This window comes from Balaenoptera ricei, chromosome 20, assembly GCF_028023285.1.
Source record: "Balaenoptera ricei isolate mBalRic1 chromosome 20, mBalRic1.hap2, whole genome shotgun sequence".
Lineage (NCBI taxonomy): Eukaryota > Metazoa > Chordata > Mammalia > Artiodactyla > Balaenopteridae > Balaenoptera > Balaenoptera ricei.
Genome location: NC_082658.1, coordinates 12,435,417 through 12,454,566, shown reverse-complemented (window position 1 = coordinate 12,454,566; position 19,150 = coordinate 12,435,417). Strand labels below are relative to the sequence as shown.

The window sequence follows — 19,150 nt, the reverse complement described above, 5'->3', positions numbered from 1 at the left end:
TGACGTGTTGCACTGAACAAGACCAAATCACTGGTTGTGAGCGTACGTGAAGGGTGTGTCCAGTGTCCTGCGATGGGTCCCGTGTCACTGTTTACATGACCTATTTGTGTGGTTACATAGCCCTTTATTTAAAAGAGAGAAGTTCCTTTTACGAAGTTATTAAATTATATGTTTAAAAGCTAAAGAAAAAAAAAGCTGCAGAGTATTTATAAAACTGTCTTTTTAAAAAAAAAAAAGCGAGAACATTTGACCGTATAAACAGAAAAGGGAAGAAAGTGTAATAGAAACTTTGCTAGTTTAAAAAAAGAAAAAAAAAATCCTTTCTTGTAAACTTACAGACAAGTCTTTGTGGCTGTTGGAGTTTAGTTTTTATATACACAGAGTTATCAGACGTTATTTATAAAACTTAGTTAAAAAAAAGACAAAAAAAAAGCCAAGCCGTGAGCGACCAGAAGGCGCGTCCTGACGTCCTCTTTGCTATCTCTTTTGCAATTGTACCGAAAGTGACTTACTCCTTTGCCCTTCCTGCTTCCGTCTCTTGCCGGTGCCGTGGTGTTGTCTGTGCCTGGTGAGGTCTTGTGCAGCGTCACGTGCTGGTGCTTCTGGTGACCTTTGACCTGTGGGTGTCACTTCTTGTGTCTGTTCTCCCGTGTTTGTTTTTTGGATTTGGTTGTGGTTTTGCTTCTGCTGGCTTGTCAGGCCTGGGCTGTAGTGCCAGGCTGCGCCTGCTCCAGTGGAGCTTGGGGTGTCTGTGCCTCCAGCCCAGCCTCTTCTGCTTTGGCGCCCACCCCGAGCCCCCGGGGAGGTCAGATGCAGGGCTCTGCCACACCCCTCTGCTGACCCTTGGCTTCGCATGTGTGTCTCAGGCTTGGGCTGATCCAGTGGCAGGGTAGGTGAAACTGGGGGTCATCCTGGGCCCCCGTCCCGCCCCCTCACTACTTCCTTGCCCACCGTCTCTGGCCCTGGGTGGGGGCTTGCAGGGACCAAGGAGTCACTGTGGGTGCCCGCCAGGCCAGGGCCAAGCTGCCCCCGACTGTCTTCCTTCTGGCCTCCAGTCAATGTGTTTGGGCTCCAGCCACCAATCTGGGGTTTGTTCCGGTGGGTTTTGTGTAGGCCTCAGCAGGGGAACCCCAGGGGCCCGCGGCTCACTCATCCCAGAACTGTTTCCATGCTGCGGGACGGTGCTTCCCAGGCAGAACCAGGTGGTTTCGGGGCCCACCTGGGGCAGCGCCTTCTCCTTGCCTGAGGGCCTGGGGGTCTCCACCAGTGCCAGACAAGGGCTACGGTCTCCAGGGCCAGGTCCTGTCCCCCATATCCCACTGAACATGCTGGCAGCTCTTGCCTATGGGCCTTCTTTCAACTCCCTTTGGGGTCTGTGTCTTCCAGGGATCCACTGCTCGGCTTGTGGAGGTGCTTCCCCGGGGCTGAGCCCACCTCCCCGTCCTGGCCACTCGGTGAGGCAGCCAGGTCTCCCAGACTTGGCTCAGGCAGCTGCTCGTAGGCATGTGATGGGGCTGCCTGTGGTGCCTGCCCCCCAAGAGGCTACTGCCCTGGCTCTGGCCGTGTGGGGCTTGGCTACTCCTTGGGGTTGCTGGTTGGCTTCTCTGGGGGCCCTGAACCCCTGAAAAAGCACAGACAAGTGGGCTAATGAAAAGAAAAAACAGTGCGGCCAGGCAGGGTTTAACCTTGTGGACAGCAGAATCTTCATCCCAGAGTTTACAGTGTGCCTGTGGGATAGGAGGGGGGATGTGCTGTCAACTTCTGTTGTCTTGATGGGCTGATCTTGGCCCTAGATATTCAGAGACATTCCTGGCTGTACCCAGGTTGGCCTGCAATGGAGATTTTGACCATTGACTCTGAATCACTTAGTGGCTTCCTTTGCCTCCCTTGCAGTCTGGCTCTGTCTACCTAAGGTCCAGACGAGAGTAGTTGATGTTTCTTGTAGCAGCAAGTTGGAACACATCATAAGAATCCCTTAAGAGAGATCATGCCCTGTCCTGGACAGGGGGAGGGACAGGCTCCCCGTGTCCAAGTACGGTCCCCACTTTTATCCTGGCTGGGAGGTGGGCCTCCATCTCTGTGCACCCCTGCCATGCTGTAGACCTAGAGAGAGGAGGGTTTGAGGGTGGGCATGTGCTGAACAGAAATTGCAGGTCCTTGGTTTGGTTTACAGCCGCTTCTGGAGTTAGTGAAGCTAAACTTCCTTTCGAGGTTTTTGGATTTGGAGCAACTGTTCCTTGGGTCTGGGGGAGCATCCTGCTCCCATCAAGCCAGTCTCTTGGGGCTGCTCTGCCCCTTCTCCCCTTCTCTTTCGTTATTGACAGTAGATCCTGTGTCCACATGTGACTGTTTGGCGTCTTTCTGATTCTCGTTAATTCGTTTTCCCTAGTGTGAGCGTGTTGTGTTCTCTCTCCTCAACTTTTTGACACAGCGAATTGAGGGCTTTGGCCGAGGCCAAGTCTCCCAAACTTGTCCGCTAAGTAAACCATAATGTGCACCTTCCTTCACACCTTGCCCTTGCCCAGCTCCTCCCTATCCCAACATGGACACTCAGATTTCAGAGGAGAACCCTTTGAGAACAGGTCAGCTCCTGCCCAGAGTATGGCCCCAGGGAGCCCACCCCATGGCTCTTGGCTGCTGCTCCAGGTGGCACTGCGTTTGTGCAGGTGAGAAGTTGTGGCTGCTGTGTGGTGTGCTGGTTTCTGCCGGGTGCCAGGCCTCCCTGGAGGCTTTTCTACTCTTGGTCCAGGCTTCAGGTCTGGGCACAACCCTGATCAGCAGCAGCAGCCTTGATGGTCTGTGGCTGGGCCCACGGCTCTGATCAGCTGCAGCCTGCTTTGGGATGGGTGGTCGAGCCCCATCTTGTCCCTGCGACTTCCCTCTCTGGGGTGGCCGGTTGGCCAAAGCTTCCGTCCACAGCTGGGAAGCCACAGCCTGCAACACTGTTTCCGCTCTAGGATCTTTTAAGTTACTTTTTTAGGCTGTGGTTTGGTGAAAGGAACCAACACATTAACGATTTTTTTCCCCCAGAAGCCACTGAATAATTCTTGCTGACCGGTTTTCGCCTTCCTTTTGGCTGCCTGGTTTTGAAGCAGATGGGAAGAGGCAGGCCCTCGAGACTGATGGCTTGTCCTGCTCTGGCCTGTGTGTCCTGAGCATGTGCTGTACCTGTTGGACCAGTCGCACACATTTCCACCCCACTCTGCAGCAGCAGCCTTGGTACGTGGGTGTCCCTTCAGTCTGAGCTGGAGTGTAGGAGAGCTCGTCCCCGATGACCTGTGAAGGGGGACCCCTCTAACAGCCTCATGTCCCAGCCCCACCCTTCCCCACATCCCCTCAATCTGAAGCCTTTAACCAAACGGGAGTGGGTACAGAAAGCCTTCTCCTGGCATCTTAGGGCAGCAGGACAAGGGCTGTCCAGTGTGTCCAGCTCTGCTGCTCTCCTGGCGCTGAGAGGTGGGCGGAGCAGAGTTGATCAGACCCTGCCTGCCCTGCCTAGGGCTGAAGACAGGAGGTGGGGTGGGTACGCTGGGATCTGCCGGGGTGGGCGGGGGGTTGTTGAAGATCCAGGTGGGGAGGGGCCCTACTGGAGCACTCTGGCTGACCTGGGTGGCGGCGGCCTCGCGCCCTCCCTGCCCTGTGCAGTATTTATTGCTAAATTATTGTCCAGGAGGGGCGGCACTGGGCCGGGCCCCGGGTATTTATTGCTGTACATAGTGTATGTTTGTGATATATAAGGTTTTCTTTATTTTGTATATGATCAATAAACACCTTTTAAAGAGACTGGCAGGTGCTTCCTTGGGGCGACGCAAGGGTGGGGCGGAAGGGCGGGGCGGGCCTCGTGCGCATGTGTCGGCGCGCGGCCTGCCGGGAGGCGGAAGCGGAAGCGCGAGTCTCCCCGGGAGTGATGGCCGCCGGGGGTCTGAGCCGGTCGGAGCGCAAGGCGGCGGAGCGGGTCCGGAGGCTGCGGGAGGAGCAGCAGAGGGAGCGCCTCCGCCAGGTACGGCGTTGCCCGCCCCGCGCCGCGCCCCCAGTCCGCGTCGTCCTCACCGCCCACCCCGCGCCCGCAGGTGTCGCGCATCCTGAGGAAGGCGGCGGCCGAGCGCAGCGCGGAGGAGGGCCGGCTTCTGGCCGAGAGCGAGGACCTGGTGACCGAGCTGCAGGGCCGGAGCAGGCGGCGCGAGGGCCTGAAGCGGCGGCAGGAGGAGGCGAGTCCGGGGTGCGGGCGGGCCGGGCGGGGGCCGGGGCGCGGGCGGGCCGGGGCCGGCTCACGACCGGCCTCGGCGTCTCGGCAGGTGTGCGACGACCCGGAGGAGCTGCGGAGGAAAGTCCGGGAGCTGGCTAGCGCCGTCCGCAACGCCAAGCACCTGGTCGTCTACACGGGCGCGGGGATCAGCACGGTAAGGAGACGAGGCGGGGACGGCCGCGCCTCGGGTCGGCTCCCAGGTTGTGCGAAACACGGACCGCCGGGGGCGGGCGGGGGGCGCCCCCTTCTGGGTGTCGGACCCCAGCACCAAACACCGTATTCTGTTAAGCAACAGTACCGATTCGCAAAAGCTCGCCTTAAAAGCACCTGTTGAGGGTCTTTGTTTTTTTAGAGAAACTCAGAATGACTCTATTTGGAACTTCGCTAAGTAGATAAACATTCTTAAATGCTTGAATTTTCTATTGTACCCAGTTAGAGACAGTAAAGGAAGAGAGATAAAAACGGGGTGTAATACTTCGGTGCTTGTCCCAAGGTTATATGGGCCGAGCTAAGCCCTAAACTACCTTCTGATTCCCCATTCATTGTGTGTCCTGAATATTGAAGTAAGGTAAGTGGAATACAAGGCAGTATGCATTAGAGTGCACCAGGTAAGGAAGAGAAATGTTTTGGCTTTTGATAAGTTTTATCAGGAAGCTACCTGGGTGGTAGAACGTGACTAGCTTTGACAGTGTGGATAGCACGTTGTTTAATTGCTGGGTGCAAGCTGAGTGTGATCTACATGTAGGCCCAGCAGAGGTGAATAGCAAGGATTTCTGTGGAGAGGTCCGTAGGTGATGATAATAAACCATATAAATGAATGACTGTAATGTGAAGCTGGCTGTGCTAGGCTGCTAGAATAGAAATCCAGATATGCCCTCTGTGGTCTCTGAGAGCTGGGAAACCCATCTGGTTGTTTTTCTGTGAGAAGTGGCATTGAGTCTGGGCCTTGAAGGGTGAGTAAGATTTTACAGACACGAAGTAAGACACTCCATACAGGGATGACTGAAGAAGCCCAGTAGTGAGAATGTGTGAGGTATGTTACCTGCTTTAACTTATCAACACCTGGAGCCCTGGCACATGTGAATTCTTGTCATTAGATTATGTAAAAGCAGTAATACCACCTTTTAAAGAACTGTAAGCAGTTACTAAAGCCACATGCTGTTCATTAATTTGCTCTGAGTGTTACTGTTTAAGGTTCCCTTTTTTCCATGTGAGTCAGACCCACTGGTCAGGTGGGCATTTTTCTGAGCTTTAGCAGCAGGGAAGAGACAGGGCTCCCTACGAGGGAGGTCACTCACACCTCAGGAAGCACAGGGCACCTTGATCCTGGCACACTCTCTGTTTTCTTCTCTCGGGGTGGCTCTGTTACACTGGATTGGGAACTTGGGAAATTCAGTAATGTTTATCTCATTGAAGAGGTTGGTCTGTGTGAAGGTAGGCCAGGAAACACTTACAGCATCAGGATGTGAGAACGTGGAGGGAGGCGTGCAGTGAGCCTAACCAGTCCTCGCTCTCCGTATGAGGACAGACATGGCCACAGAGTCCAGGCTGTACTACATGCTAGAGAGGCTCCCAGGGCGGGCAGGGCTCCTTGGAGCCTAGAAGGATGAGCTGGACCGGGTTTGGGTGCAGGGGTCCTGGCAGAGGGAAGGAGCCACAGGGGGTGCACTCCATCTGGGAGGACAGGTTAGACTAGGAAATGCTCAGCCTGAGGAACGAATTGAGGCCAGTCTGTGGGCCAGCACTTCTCAAAGGGCTGGGAGAAATTATTGGGAATTCTGCCAGTGCCTACAGTGATGTCTTTTCACTGGGCTTATCTCCTTTCTGAACCTGCAGGCAGCTTCTATCCCAGATTACCGGGGTCCTAATGGAGTGTGGACGCTGCTTCAGAAAGGAAGAAGCATTAGGTAAGCAGCCTAGCACAGCCTTCCCACCTAGTTGAGCAGGGACCTGACCTTGAAGCTCTCCTCACCTTCATTTCCCTTCTACCTGGCAGTGCTGCTGACCTGAGTGAGGCCGAGCCGACCCTCACCCACATGAGCATCGCCTGCTTACACGAGCAGAAGCTGGTAAGAGCCCAGGGTGGCTGGTGTACAGCCATCCTTCGGTATCCCCCTTGGATACCAAAAGCTGAGGGTGCTCAAGTCCCTTGTATAAAATGGCGTAGTGTTTGTATATAACCTGCACACCTCCCCCCCATACTTTATTATTTACTTATTTATTTATTTTTAAAATAAATTTATTTTATTTATTTTATTTTTGGCTGCGTTGGGTCTTCGTTGCTGCGAGCGGGCTTTTCTCTAGTTGCGACGACCAGGGGCTACTCTTCATTGCGGTGCGCGGGCTTCTCACTGCGGTGGCTTCTCTTGTTGCGGGGTTCAGGCTCTAGGCGCGCAGGCTCAGAAGTTGTGGCGCACAGGCTTAGTGGCTTTGCGGCATGTGGGATCTTCCCGGACCAGGGCTCGAACCCACGTCCCCTGCATTGGCAGGCGGATTCTTAACCACTCACCACCAGGGAAGTCCTCCCCACCCCACATACTTTAAATCATCTCTGAATTACTTGTAATACCTAATAAAATGCCAGTGCTACTTAAACCGGTATAAATACGACGTAAATGCTACACAGATGCTTGCCAGTGTGTGGCAAATTCAAGTTTTGCTTTTTGGAACTTTCTGGATTTTTTTTTCCCTGAATATTTTTGATCTTTGGTTGGTTGAATCTGCGGATATAGAACCGTCGGATATGGAGGGCTGATTGTACTCACTGGGTCCACGGCGAGGACCAGGAGGGCCACCTTGGTGCCCAGGTGACAACTGCATCCTACTTCTATCAGCCAGTGGACCCTGTGATGAGTGCCCACCAAGCAGTTTAGATTCCTGGTTTGAGCCTACCTCTACTCCTCCTGTGTTTCCTCTCCAAGAGTAGAGGGCCGCCTCTCCACTGAATCTTCACATAGAGGGTCCACACAGGCCCAGAGCTCGTGAGGGTAGCCCCTTCCCCTTGTGTTTCTCTTGCATTTTTCCCACAGACCTCAGGAGCCACCTAGATACAGGGGAGGCTAGTAGGAAACCTCTGGAGATCCTCTGCTAAGCACCTGCAACCGAGTGGGGAAGGGGTCGAGCCTCCTGGGCCTTCAAGGACCTGAAGCATGATGACCCAAGAGAGCATCAGTTTGGGCCCCAAGCTCCTTTCCAGCCAAGAGGGGGCAGTGCAAACATTTGCCCTCCTGGGGGCTTCTAGGGCTTCTGAGTCGTTGGGGGCGGGCCCAGTGCCCTCCCCACCGGAGCCTCCTGAGTCCTGCTGGGACCAGCCTGCTGCCCTGGGTTTGCCTTCGATGCTTTGTGCAGGGTCGGAGTTGCTGCTGGTTTGGGGGCTCTGGGGCAGGCAGGGCTCGGTATGGTTTCACTCCTGAGTGCTGCTTCCCCCCTTCCTCCTGCTGACTGCCGCTGTCGCCCTTCCAGGTGCAGCACGTGGTGTCTCAGAACTGTGACGGGCTCCACCTGCGGAGCGGGCTGCCTCGCACAGCCATGTCGGAGCTCCACGGGAACATGTATATCGAAGTGAGCGGTCCCTCTGGGACTCGGGGGCCTGGGCAGGCCAGTGGCTCCTGCTCACAGGGCCCTACTCTCTTCAGGTCTGCACAGCCTGCACTCCCAACAGGGAGTATGTGCGGGTGTTTGATGTGACGGAGCGCACCGCCTTGCACCGACACCAGACCGGCCGCACCTGCCACAAGTGCGGGGCCCAGCTCCGGGACACCATCGTGCACTTTGGGGAGAGGGGGACACTGGGACAGCCTCTGAACTGGGAGGCGGCCACCCAGGCTGCCAGCAGAGCAGACACAATCCTGTGCTTAGGTTCCAGCTTAAAGGTATGCGAATGGCACCGTGGATGGGAACAGGGGTGAGCCTGCCCACATCTGGCCAGCTCAGCCTTAGACCCCAGCTTCCTGTAGCCTCCTTCCCTGGTGTGTGTGTGTGTGTGTGTGTGTGTGTGTGTGTGTGTGTGTGGTCTGTCTGTCCATCCGTCCATTCCCGCAGGTTCTAAAGAAGTATCCACACCTCTGGTGCATGACCAAGCCCCCCAGCCGGCGGCCCAAGCTCTACATTGTGAACTTGCAGGTAACTCAGGTGCTCCGAGGTGCCTCCTTAGACCCGGGCCTTAGGAGAGCCAGCGATCCCTGGGACATTTATGTCCTACACTAATGCACCACGGAGGTCTGGCTGAGTAGGGGCCAAGGCCAGCAGGCCATTGGGAAGGAGTGAGGTGCTGTCCTCACTTACCTTCTCCTGTCCCCAGTGGACCCCGAAGGATGACTGGGCTGCCCTGAAGCTGCACGGAAAGTGTGATGACGTCATGCGGCTCCTCATGGATGAGCTGGGCCTGGAGATCCCCCGCTACAGCAGGTGAGGGGGCACAGGCACATCCCCCGCTTCCCTGCCCCTGTGTGGATGGATTGTGTGTGTTGTCTTTCGTGAGCTGAGTGTAGAGAAAGCTCTGAGCTGTGGCAGATGGCATCTGAGGTGTGACTGTAGTGTGGTGGCCTCTGCAGGGACCAGCCCCAGCATTGGCTGAGGTGTCCTGGCTGGTGTGATTCCTGCGGGGAGAGGGAATCTGCCAGGGTACGCCTGGATGTCCCCCTTCACCTCAGGCAGCCTGGACGGGAAGGTGCCTTGAAGGGATGTGTTCTCAGCAACTCTGCTCATCAGGATCTGGGTGCACTTGGCTTGGGGAGCTGGAATACTTTGGGGAAGCTTAAACAAATTGTGCCTTAATACAGAATTTGTGATAATTTAGACGTGGTGTGTGTATTGAGTGAAAAGTTTACACTTTCTTTCTCTGTGAATTTTCAGGGTCTTATAGGGGAAATCAATAACTTCTTTTAATCAAAGGGTTCGAGAATTAAGGATCCCTTCACCTTCTGGGCCTGGCAATTCTTGTATGTTATGTTCGTGGTGTTCTGTAATGTGGGCCTATTGTGTACTGTACTTTTTTTTTTTTTTTTTTCACATTAACTTAGCTCATTTTCTTTATCAGTGCTTATCTGTATATTAAGTTTATGATATGTGGTTCTACATCTCAGTCAGACACATGATCTCTTCACGGTGTAGTGTTTAGGCCACGTCTCCCTAGTCAGCTTCCCTCCCGTCAAGTCCTGCAGTCTGGGAAGGGGAAGAGGGTCTGGTCTACCTGTCCCTGGCCATACAAGTGAAAGGTGGGGCCCAGAGTTGGCTAGTGACTCACCCTTCCTGGGGCTACTGCCGCCCTACCCCATGTGTGCACAGCCCCCTCAATCACCGACGAGGACTGAGTTCTGCAGAGGCTGGGCTAGTCTGGGTGCTGGCCTTTGAGTTACTCGCGGAGCTTACTCCTCTCGCAGATGTTCTGGAGCTACCACTGAGCAAAGCCCAGCCATGGTTAAGACGTGGGAGGGACGCAGGGTAACCTCAGTCAGCTTTCCCGTCCTGGGGCGGGTTGTGATTGTGAGGGGCTCCCAGGCACGCCTGACCCAGCTTTCCCTTTGCGTAGGTGGCAGGACCCCATCTTCTCGCTGGCCACTCCCCTGCGTGCGGGTGAAGAAGGCAGCCACAGTCGCAAGTCGCTGTGCAGAAGTCGAGAAGAACCTGGGCCTGGGGACCGGGGTGCACCACTTAGCTCAGCCCCTGTCCTGGGCGGCTGGTTTGGCAGGGGCTGCACCAAACGCACAAAAAGGAAGAAAGCAACGTAACCTGGTGCTTGACTGAGAACAATGATGGCACTTTGCAAATGGCCGGGACTCTTGTTCAGGGGCAAGTGGCACTGTTAAGGCCAGGACTGCCCCTGGAATTCTCTGGGGGTGACATTTTCACCCTGACGTGTTTAGCCATTTGTCCTTGTGGAAAGCTCCCTTGCACTGCTGTGGTTGCCCCCCGCATGGGCCTAATGATGGAAGACACCTCGCCCAAGCAGCCTCTTCTAAAGAGGTGGCAGCCACACCCTCTGTGAAAACAGGACTCGGGTTATTTCACACCTGGCCAGCTAAGAGGAAGCACACGGCTGCCTTACCTCATTCACTAGGCTAGTCTCAGGGGCCTCAACTCTTATTTCTGCCACTTCTTACTAAAAATGTTAAATTTATAGAAGCCTTTTTCTGTATTGGGTATGCTGCAAAGGAGTGGTTTTTGAGCCTTGGCTCTCAGCAGGCCTTTTTATTGTTATTAAATATCTCTGCACTGTCTTCTAGTGTCACCGAGTGACTGTCTTTCTGAAGCGGTGGGTGGCAGCGGGCGCCTGGCGAGACTCCTGGAGGGGCGGATGCGCCCCACGTGGTCCTGCCCCATCCGCTGCTCCAGGTGGGAGCTGAAGGCTTGTGGGCGCAGGCCATTGGCCGGGAGCGGAGGGGCGGGGCCCGGCCCGGGCGGGGCTCGCCATTGGCCGCGCGGGGGAGGTGAGGGGGCGGTGCTCCGCGCGTGGGGCGGGGCGGCGCTCGCCATTGGCCGTGAGAGGCGGGTGAGGCCCGCGTGACGGCGCGTGCGTGCGCGAGCTGCGGCGGCTGGGAGTGGGGAGCCGGCCGTGCCGCGCCGCCGGTTCGGGGCCATGATCCGGAACGGGCACGGGGAGGCAGGCGGCGCCGAGCGGCCGGGTCCAGGGGGCAGGCGCGCCGTGCGGGTGTGGTGCGACGGCTGGTGAGCGCGGCGGGGGGCGGGGGTCGCGGGCGCGGCCGCGGTGACAGCTGTGGCCGCCTTCGCCGGGGTCGGGCGGCCGGCTAGCGCGGGTCGGGCGGCGCCTCGGCCGCGTAGGACGCCTCGAACCCGGGCCACCGCGTCGCCGCGGGCAGCGCGGTTGAGGGTTGCTGGAGTCTTTCTGCGGATCCCTACATGAGCGCCTTCCCCGGACGCTCCTTCTCTCACGTTTGCCTTTAAGCCGGAGACCCAGCCAGGCGGTCTCACCTGCCTAACTCGTGCACGATAGTGGCCAAAGTTGCGTGTCTTACCTTGATGACTTTAATCATTTCGGTGCCCTAGGAGCTCTCTTTCTCCGAAGGAGCCGTGCACCCAAAATGTCTTCCCAGAGTTCTCCCTGTCCGGCTCGCAGCTTGCCGGCACAAAACCAGGAAGGTTCTCCTAGGTATCTGGGCAAGCGTCAGCGCAGGCATTGCCCGATCTGCGTAAGACCCTAGTGAAGCCCCCAGGCTCCTGGGTCCATCTGAGGAGGGCTACAATGCCCAACTTCCTTTCTTCTGGCAAGCCAGACAGCTGAAGTGGTGTTGAGATAGGTTTGAGGCTGTCAGCAGACAGGAGGAAAGTGAACCTCTAGTGATAACTTGACGTCTTGGTTGCTTCCTCAGACCTTATTTGATGGAAGCAGAGAAAGAAAAACATCTGGGCTAGCCCAGGGCTTCAGCGGCCAGCAAGTGGGGCTGCCATACTCCTGGGCCTGCACCTGAGTCACCTTGTGGAGGGGGCGTGGCTTCCTGTCCGTTGACTCTGACCTTGGCCCTGACCAGGCCTGGCCCCTGCTCCAGCAGGCCACAGCCACAGGCCACAGTGACTGGGATACAGTCTGGACCCAGGTCCACCCTGCATTCTGTGCCGTGCACCCTTCTTCTGCCTAGCCTGTCCAGTGGGCACAAGGGCCTGCCAGGCTCCTGAATTTGGACTTCCCTCTTCCCTTAGCCCAGGACCAGAGCCCTGTGCCCCACTGGCTTGTCTGCTGGGGCCTGATGTGCTGGGGTGGGGCTAGCAGGTGGCGCTGAGTAGAATGGTTTTGTACACCTGGGTCATCTGGAGAAGCAGGGACAGCTTCACCTACTCAGAGGGCAATACAAGGCTGGGAAGAAGCAGAGTGAGCATGAGGGCCCACCTCAGGGCCCACAGAGAAGTGGAGGTCCCCCCCGCCACACATGGCAACCCGAGTGGAGCTGTGGTGCTGTGTGTGGCCTTCAGCTGAGAGTTCACTCTTAACCAGGCCTGGATTTGAGGATGAAAGCTCTAGAACCAGGCGATAGGGAGGTGGTTGTTGGCCCCAGAGAGCAAAGCCTCACTGAGTTACCAGAGGCCCTGGGGAGCAGGCAGGATTTCTAAAGCCAGCAACAGCCCTTGTTCATTGGCTGGACTTTGTTTCGTGTTGGCCCCCGGGACTGTCTGGCTGTTTCACGGTAGTACAAAGCCCAGTCCACCACTGAACTAACATTGGTTTCTATTACGTCTCAAAGGGACTGCCCGTGACAGTTTGCATTTGGGAAGGGGAGGGGCTGAGGGCAGAGTGCTGTCCCAGGTGTGGGGAGCAGGGGCTGTTCTGTGCACTCACCAGCCCTCAGGTCCGCCAGGCCTTGTCCCCGGGCACAGCCATGCTCGCTCAGTCTGACCTTGAGCCCAGGGATCAGTAATGTGGAGAGCTGAGCACCCCGCCCCTCTGAAAGCCCAGGCCCAGCCGGACCCTGGGAGCAGTTCCCCATGGTGGCTTCTCAGAGGGCTTCCTAAGGACACTGTAGAGGAGCAAGACTGCACCCCCAACACTGGGATGACGGCCCTGCCCTCTTCACAGCTATGACATGGTACATTATGGCCACTCCAACCAGCTGCGCCAGGCACGGGCCATGGGTGACCACCTCATCGTGGGTGTACACACTGACGGTAAGCCGGGCTGCCAGGCCCACCCTCCTCCCCCACGCCCGTGACAGGCACCATAGGTCCCCGTGGTGGGTAGGGCCAGGCCCAGCCGTCCTCCCCAGAAGTGCAGCTCCACAGGCTCGCCCCAGCCCCAGCCCACTCCAAGCCATCCAGAGCTTTCCCATCTTGCATCCTGTCATGAGCTTGGGGGGCAGGGGTGGTCCAGTGGATCAGTCCAGGTATGCCGCCCACTTCCTACCCCCTTCCTGGTTCCCAAGGCTTTTGAGGACAGAGCACCCAGCCATCAAAGGGAGCCCCGGACCGTACCTGGAACTCTGGTTGGCTGGGGGTGAGGGGCATGCAGTTACCCAGCAAGTGCGTCCGCAGCGCCTGTACTGGCTCACAGAGGACAGAGCAGGGCTGCTTCTTGTGGTCCTGCCTCGTGGGCTGAGGGCCTGATGAGAGACAGCCTCCCACCGTGAGCCCTCATGTGGCCGCAGACCCTGCTCAATTCTGGGAGGGGACTTCTGAGGAGGGGCCAGTGGTCCTGTGGCCAGCCTTCCAGGGGTCACCCACCTTGTCCTTTGCCCTCTTCTCTCTCCCTAGAGGAGATCGCCAAGCACAAGGGGCCCCCGGTGTTCACTCAGGAGGAAAGGTACAAGATGGTGCAGGCCATCAAGTGGGTGGACGAAGTGGTGCCAGCAGCCCCCTATGTCACCACGCTGGAGACGCTGGACAAGTACAGCTGCGACTTCTGCGTCCACGGGAGTGAGTGGGCAGAGCAGAGCCCCCGGGGCAGGGGACTTGGGCAGCTCCAGACATGACCATCAGAGGGCGTCCGGAGGTGCTGGCCTCCTCACACTTTGGGGAGCACAGAGCCCTTTGAGGGTCTGAGGAAGCTCTGGGTCCTTCCCCAGAAAGGAGCACACTCACACCAGGGCAGGCCTGGAGTGGAGGTGTGGGCCTGGAGGTTTTCATGGCTTTGGGTTAAGATCCTTGTTCTCGTGTGCGTGTCACCCCTTAGATGACATCACGCTGACTGTAGATGGCCGGGACACCTACGAGGAAGTGAAGCAGGCTGGGAGGTACAGGTAAGCTCTACTTGCTGAGTGCCCCGCTTTTCGAGGAGCGGGGCACCCAGCTCCCATCGAGCACCTTCTGTCTGTGAGGGCAGCGTCCAGGCCACGGCCTGTTTCTCGTGGCCTGGACTGGAGCTGGGGGTGCCATACATCTGCACCGCCCAGTACGGTAGCCACTGGCCACGGGCGGCTGCTAAGCAGGGGAAATGTGGGGTATGACTGGGGAGCTGGCTTATATTTGAGTCACTTTAATTGAAAAGGCCAGTGTGGCCAGCGGCTTGAGTGAGGCAGTGAAGCCTGGGGTTCCCTTGGCAGGGAGTGTGTAGTGAGGCAGGACCTGGGCGTCAGTGGACAGAACAGGACCAGAGCCACCCCTGTATGGCCTGCTCACCCCGACACTGCGAACTTGGGGCTTGGTGACAGCGTTCTTCTGTCCAGTCATTTCCTTTGGTTGATAAAATTTCAGTGGTCCCTCCACTCTCCTGGTCTTGGTTTTTTGTTGTGGCTGAGAGTAGCAAGGAGACGCCCGGGTCTGTGCACAGCATGGCTGGGGGCTGGACCACGGTAGACTCAGCCACAAGCAGAGTTGCCCTTTAGGTGGGGCAAATTAGGTGCCCATAGGAGGTGCAGCCTTGCAGGTGTATCCCAGGATGAGAGCCCCAACCCCACCTCTTTTCCCAGAGAATGCAAGCGCACCCAGGGGGTGTCCACCACAGACCTCGTTGGCCGCATGCTGCTCGTGACCAAGGCCCATCACAGCAGCCAGGTGAGTCTTTGGGGGCCAGAGCGGAATCCCCGAGGTCTCAGGGCTGGGAGGGAGGGATCGCCTACCCCACCCTTGCCCCTCAGTGGGCACTAGGACAGCAAGCTTCGGTGTCCTGGGGTTGGTTGCGTCTGGAGGGCAAGGCCCCTCAACCCCCTGCCCTTCCGTGCAGGAGATGTCCTCTGAGTACCGGGAGTACGCAGACAGCTTTGGCAAGGTGAGTGTCGCCTGTGCTGTCCGGGCCGCTGCCCAACCCCCAGGCCACCCCTGGGGAAAGGCTGGCCTGGAGCCTTGCCCTCTACCCTGCTCCCTGCTTTCTGGACACTGACCGGGTACTGACCGCCAGTCTTGCCGGCTGGCCGGTCGCAGCGGCCACTGCGTGGAGGAGGAGTGAGGACTGCCCGCGAACGAGGGGTCTCTAACCAGGTGGCCTGGTCCTCTCTCCCTCTGTAGCTCTCTCACCCGACACCCTCCGGGGAGACACTTTCCTCAGGAGGCTCCTCCCGGGTGACCAGACGGTGGCCTCAGGGTGCCAGGTCCCCACGAGGGCCGTGTCCGCTGGCCGCTTCCTAGCGGGTTCGTTGCCAGGCCAAGGTGGTGTTGGCTGCAGCGCCTGCTGTGGCCGTGGGGCAGAACCCCAGTCCCACCGGCCAGAGCAGCCCCGCCCAGCCTGGTCGTGGTGTGAACCAGGCACCTGCCAGCCAGGCATCTCTGCCTGACATGTCTGCCTGGAAACAACAGCGGAGCGACAAGCGAGTGGCAGGCTGTGGCTAGGGGTTTGGAGTCCTGGCCTATAGCCCCCATACCTGCCCCCGCCATCTCACACCTGTGCCTCCCAGAGCAGACTGACAGGCGGATGTGGGCAGGCCCAAGGATGGGCACAGGCAAGGGACGTGCCTGCGAGGCCTCTGTCACTGACCAGGTTGTTCTCGGCTTACAGTGTCCTGGGGGGCGGAACCCTTGGACGGGGGTGTCCCAGTTTTTACAGACATCCCAGAAGATCATCCAGTTTGCTTCGGGGAAGGAGCCCCAGCCAGGGGAGACGGTCATTTACGTGGCTGGTGCTTTTGACCTGTTCCGTATCCTCTGGGACTTGGGGGGGGGCGGGGTTGTCCCTGCCCCAGGCCTTTTCTGTGCGCTTCCACATCTGCCCCAGTGGGCTATGGGGCCTAGAGGGGCCTCCCTGACTCTCAAAGGCCCAGGATTGGGGTGGGGTGCAGGGGCACCGCTATCAGCATGGAGAGGCATGAGCAGGTGGGTGGGAAGGTACCTGTCCGAGCCCCTGCTTCTGTGGGTGGCCGCTCCTCGTTGGTTCCTCGATCCTTAACCTGGGCGCAGACATCGGGCACGTGGACTTCCTGGAGAAGGTACATGGCCTGGCGGAGAGGCCCTACGTCATCGCCGGCTTGCACTTTGACCAGGTCTCAGCCGGGGCAGCCGGTAGCGTGGGGGCTCTGGAGGGGCTCCTAGGGTTGGGGTTGGGCACAGGCGAGGCAGAGGTGGCAAGCTTGGGCCTCTTCCCAGGGAGAAGCCCAGGGAGAGCCTCCCATCCAGGGCTTCCCCACACTGGCAGACGCCCCACGAGGGATTGTTGGGAGGGAGCACGGCCTCACTCCCACCCCAGCCCACCCCCGAGGTCACCAGCTGACCCAACCGTGCTCTGCCTCTAGGAGGTTAACCACTACAAGGGGAAGAACTACCCTATCATGAACCTGCATGAGCGGACCCTGAGCGTGCTGGCCTGCCGGGTGAGTGCAGGCGGGCAGGTGGGCAGGCCCAGTGGCGTCTCCTTCCCAGGCTGGAGCTGCTCCTCCCCAGGACCCTCCCCGGGGTACAGGAGCCTGGGGCTTCACCATGCTGCCTCTCAGCCCCTACCCTGCAGCCTGGTGAGGCCCATCTAACCAGCTGTGCTCTCTTTCCGCCCAGTACGTGTCCGAAGTGGTGATTGGGGCCCCGTACTCGGTCACAGCAGAGCTCCTGGATCACTTCAAGGTGAGGACGGGGCTCCTGGCGGGCGGCTTCCAGGGAGGGTCTTGACTGAGTGGGGCCAGGCCAGCTCTCTGAGCCCAGGCTGCTTCCCTGGAGAGGGCCTTCTGGGGGCAGGGGACCATGGGGGGAGATGCTGGGAGGGCTCCGTGACCCCCGCCTCCTCCCCAGGTGGACCTGGTGTGTCATGGGAAGACGGAAATCGTGCCTGACAAGGATGGCTCCGACCCATATGAGGTGGGTCATGCTGGGCCCTCGACAGACATGAGGTGGCCACTGTCTGATGCTTCCCAGCCACCTAACGCCCCCGCACCTCATCATGCCTGTCTGGGAAATGGGCGGGGTGACAGCTGCCACGCTGATGGCCTCACGGCTTAAGGAGGCAGGTTGCTAACGGGTAGGAATAACTGCCCCCACCATAGTGGGGTGGGAACTCTCTGAGCCAGGGCAGCAGGGCAGTCTCCTTGGGGTCCAAAGGAGGGCTCTCACCTCCTCCTCCTCCTGGCCTCCAGGAGCCCAAAAGAAGGGGTATTTTCTGTCAGATCGACAGTGGGAATGACCTCACCACGGATCTCATTGTCCAGCGCATCATCAAGAACAGGTGAGTCTCAGCCAGGCTGCTGGGGGCACGGGGAGCCGCTGAGGCCTGGGTCTGGGTGCACCACTCACCCCCACCTGGCCCCCAGGCTGGAGTACGAGGCCCGGAACCAGAAGAAGGAGGCCAAGGAGCTGGCCTTCCTGGAGGCCATGAGTCAGCAGGAGGCACGGCCCGAGAGGGAGAGTGACTGTGACTTCTGACCAGAGGGGAGAGGTCGCCAAGGGCCCTCCGAGTGCTGGCCCTGTCCCAGCCCTGCCTCGGGAGCTTGGCTCGGTTTTTAACGAAGCTGCGGTGCCCTCCTTTCCAACCACCCGGCCGTGGAAGGGCTGGTGTGGAGGACACTGCCTTTCACCCTGCCCGTGAGGTGTCCGTCTTGCAGCAGGCCCTCCTGCCCTTCCTGCCGAGCTGCACAGTGAGGGGATCCAGCACAGTGGAGCAGCCCAACAGGCAGGATGAGCAGGGGGCACCTTCAACAGAGGGGTGCCACCCTGCATGCCCGGGAAGGCCCAGTTTCCATCCTTCCGGCTCCGCTGCTGCTCCCCATTCTGCCCCCAGGAAGCTCGTGCAGACCCTGGATGTCCCCCACTGCCCAGCTCGAGGCGGTGGCCTTCCTGCCCGCCCGGCCTCCGTGGGAGCCAGCTTCAGGGAGCAGTGACCCAGGGGCTCGCCCCCTTTCCTCCTCAGAGTGCAGACCATGCCGCCTCCCACGTGAGCGGCCTCTGCCCTGCAGTGTGTCCCTGATGCCCCGGGGCCTGACGCCCGGACGCTGCGCCCCCTGCTTCCCGGGCCAGCCTCCCCACAGACTGTTCTCGGTTTTGTACCTGACCAGCTGGTGTGCAACTGAATAAACCTGCTGGGAGGTGCTCTGCCTCAGGCTCCCCACCCTGCAGGGCAGGACCAGGAAACCCACCACCTTGGCCCTGCTCCCCACTGCCCACCCAGCAAGGAGGGGGGCAGCAGGCAGCATGATGGCAGCAAGGAACCCCCCAGATCTGGGCCCCCAGGCACCTCCAGCTTCCTCCCACGTGGCAGGCGACAAAAAAAGAGGGGAGGGAGGCAAGGACCAACAGAGTACCTTTGGCCCCAGGATCTGTCATGGGGAAAATGAGAGGCTGACACCCCACGGCCCACATGATGTCGCGTGGGCTACCCTGGGCTACCTGATCCAGGAAGGAATTAGGGGCTGCTCCCTGGCCAGGTCTACAGAATCTCAGGGTCTTCTGCACCCAAGTCAGAGTACACTTGGAGTAGTGCAGTGGCTGCAGGGTGCTGACCCCGGTCACCTCTTGATGGGGTGGGGTGGGGGGAACAGTGGCAGTGGTTTATGGCTCTGTGGTGTTCAAGAGTGAGGACTGTGATGTTTTTTCAGTCCTCTGCCAGTTCCTTCCAGGATGGCCTCTGCCCTGCAGCTGCTGAGCTAGATGGGGCTGGAGTACCCTGTGGCCTGGCCCCATGGGAGCCCCTGGCCAGCGTTCATTCCTTCTGGAAGGTGGGCCTGTCCTTTCTTTTGGTCCTTAAGGTCCAGCCTAGAACCCGTGCAGGAAGCTGCAGTGGGGGACTGTGGTGCACGCACCCTGGCCGGGCAGCTACTGCCCTGCTTCCTTTGTTCCCTCCTCGAGTGGGGGGAGCTCACTAAGCTGTGAGAGGCACAGGGCCCTCCCTGCGCCTCTGCCCCACCTGGGCCCCCAATTTCAGGAGGCCGGTGATGCCAGACCTTCCCACGCTCAGATCCCTGGGCGGCAGGGATCAGCCAGTCCCCTGTAGACTCTGATGTGAGGGTGGGACACAGGAGCGGCCGGAGGGTTCCTCTTGAGACTGGAGTCAGCCCTAGGCCTGCTGAGAACCCCCTGCTGGGTGGTACCGCAAGGTGAGGACTGGGGGACAGT

The 19,150-nt window shown here is 58.8% G+C and overlaps 2 protein-coding genes across 4 annotated transcripts; both read left to right on the top strand.

The window, feature by feature from the left end:
- Window positions 1-3,869: 3,869 nt before the first annotated feature.
- On the top strand, window positions 3,870-10,464 carry SIRT7 (sirtuin 7). 3 transcript variants are annotated; one of them, XR_009499665.1, is made up of 11 exons: window positions 3,871-4,000; window positions 4,071-4,208; window positions 4,296-4,400; window positions 6,083-6,153; window positions 6,243-6,315; window positions 7,709-7,807; window positions 7,882-8,118; window positions 8,288-8,368; window positions 8,547-8,653; window positions 9,101-9,186; window positions 9,777-9,866. XR_009499665.1 is itself a non-coding variant. In XM_059908054.1 (10 exons), the coding sequence occupies exons 1-10, from the start codon at window positions 3,908-3,910 to the stop codon at window positions 9,973-9,975; spliced, it is 1,203 nt and encodes a 400-aa protein (XP_059764037.1). In that variant the 5' UTR covers window positions 3,873-3,907; the 3' UTR covers window positions 9,976-10,464. The 3 variants fall into 3 exon arrangements, 2 of the variants coding, with proteins under 2 accessions (XP_059764038.1, XP_059764037.1); XM_059908054.1 differs by lacking the exon at window positions 9,101-9,186 and having other exon boundaries at window positions 3,873-4,000; window positions 9,777-10,464; XM_059908055.1 differs by lacking the exons at window positions 9,101-9,186; window positions 9,777-9,866 and having other exon boundaries at window positions 3,870-4,000; window positions 8,203-8,368; window positions 8,547-8,647.
- A 293-nt stretch (window positions 10,465-10,757) lies between these two features.
- PCYT2 (phosphate cytidylyltransferase 2, ethanolamine) lies at window positions 10,758-18,127 on the top strand. The gene is made up of 13 exons (XM_059908056.1): window positions 10,758-10,912; window positions 12,774-12,862; window positions 13,445-13,606; window positions 13,863-13,929; window positions 14,599-14,683; window positions 14,853-14,897; window positions 15,621-15,759; window positions 16,019-16,101; window positions 16,351-16,428; window positions 16,607-16,672; window positions 16,838-16,903; window positions 17,179-17,267; window positions 17,353-18,127. The coding sequence occupies exons 1-13, from the start codon at window positions 10,824-10,826 to the stop codon at window positions 17,462-17,464; spliced, it is 1,170 nt and encodes a 389-aa protein (XP_059764039.1). The 5' UTR covers window positions 10,758-10,823; the 3' UTR covers window positions 17,465-18,127.
- The last annotated feature ends 1,023 nt before the right edge of the window (window positions 18,128-19,150 follow it).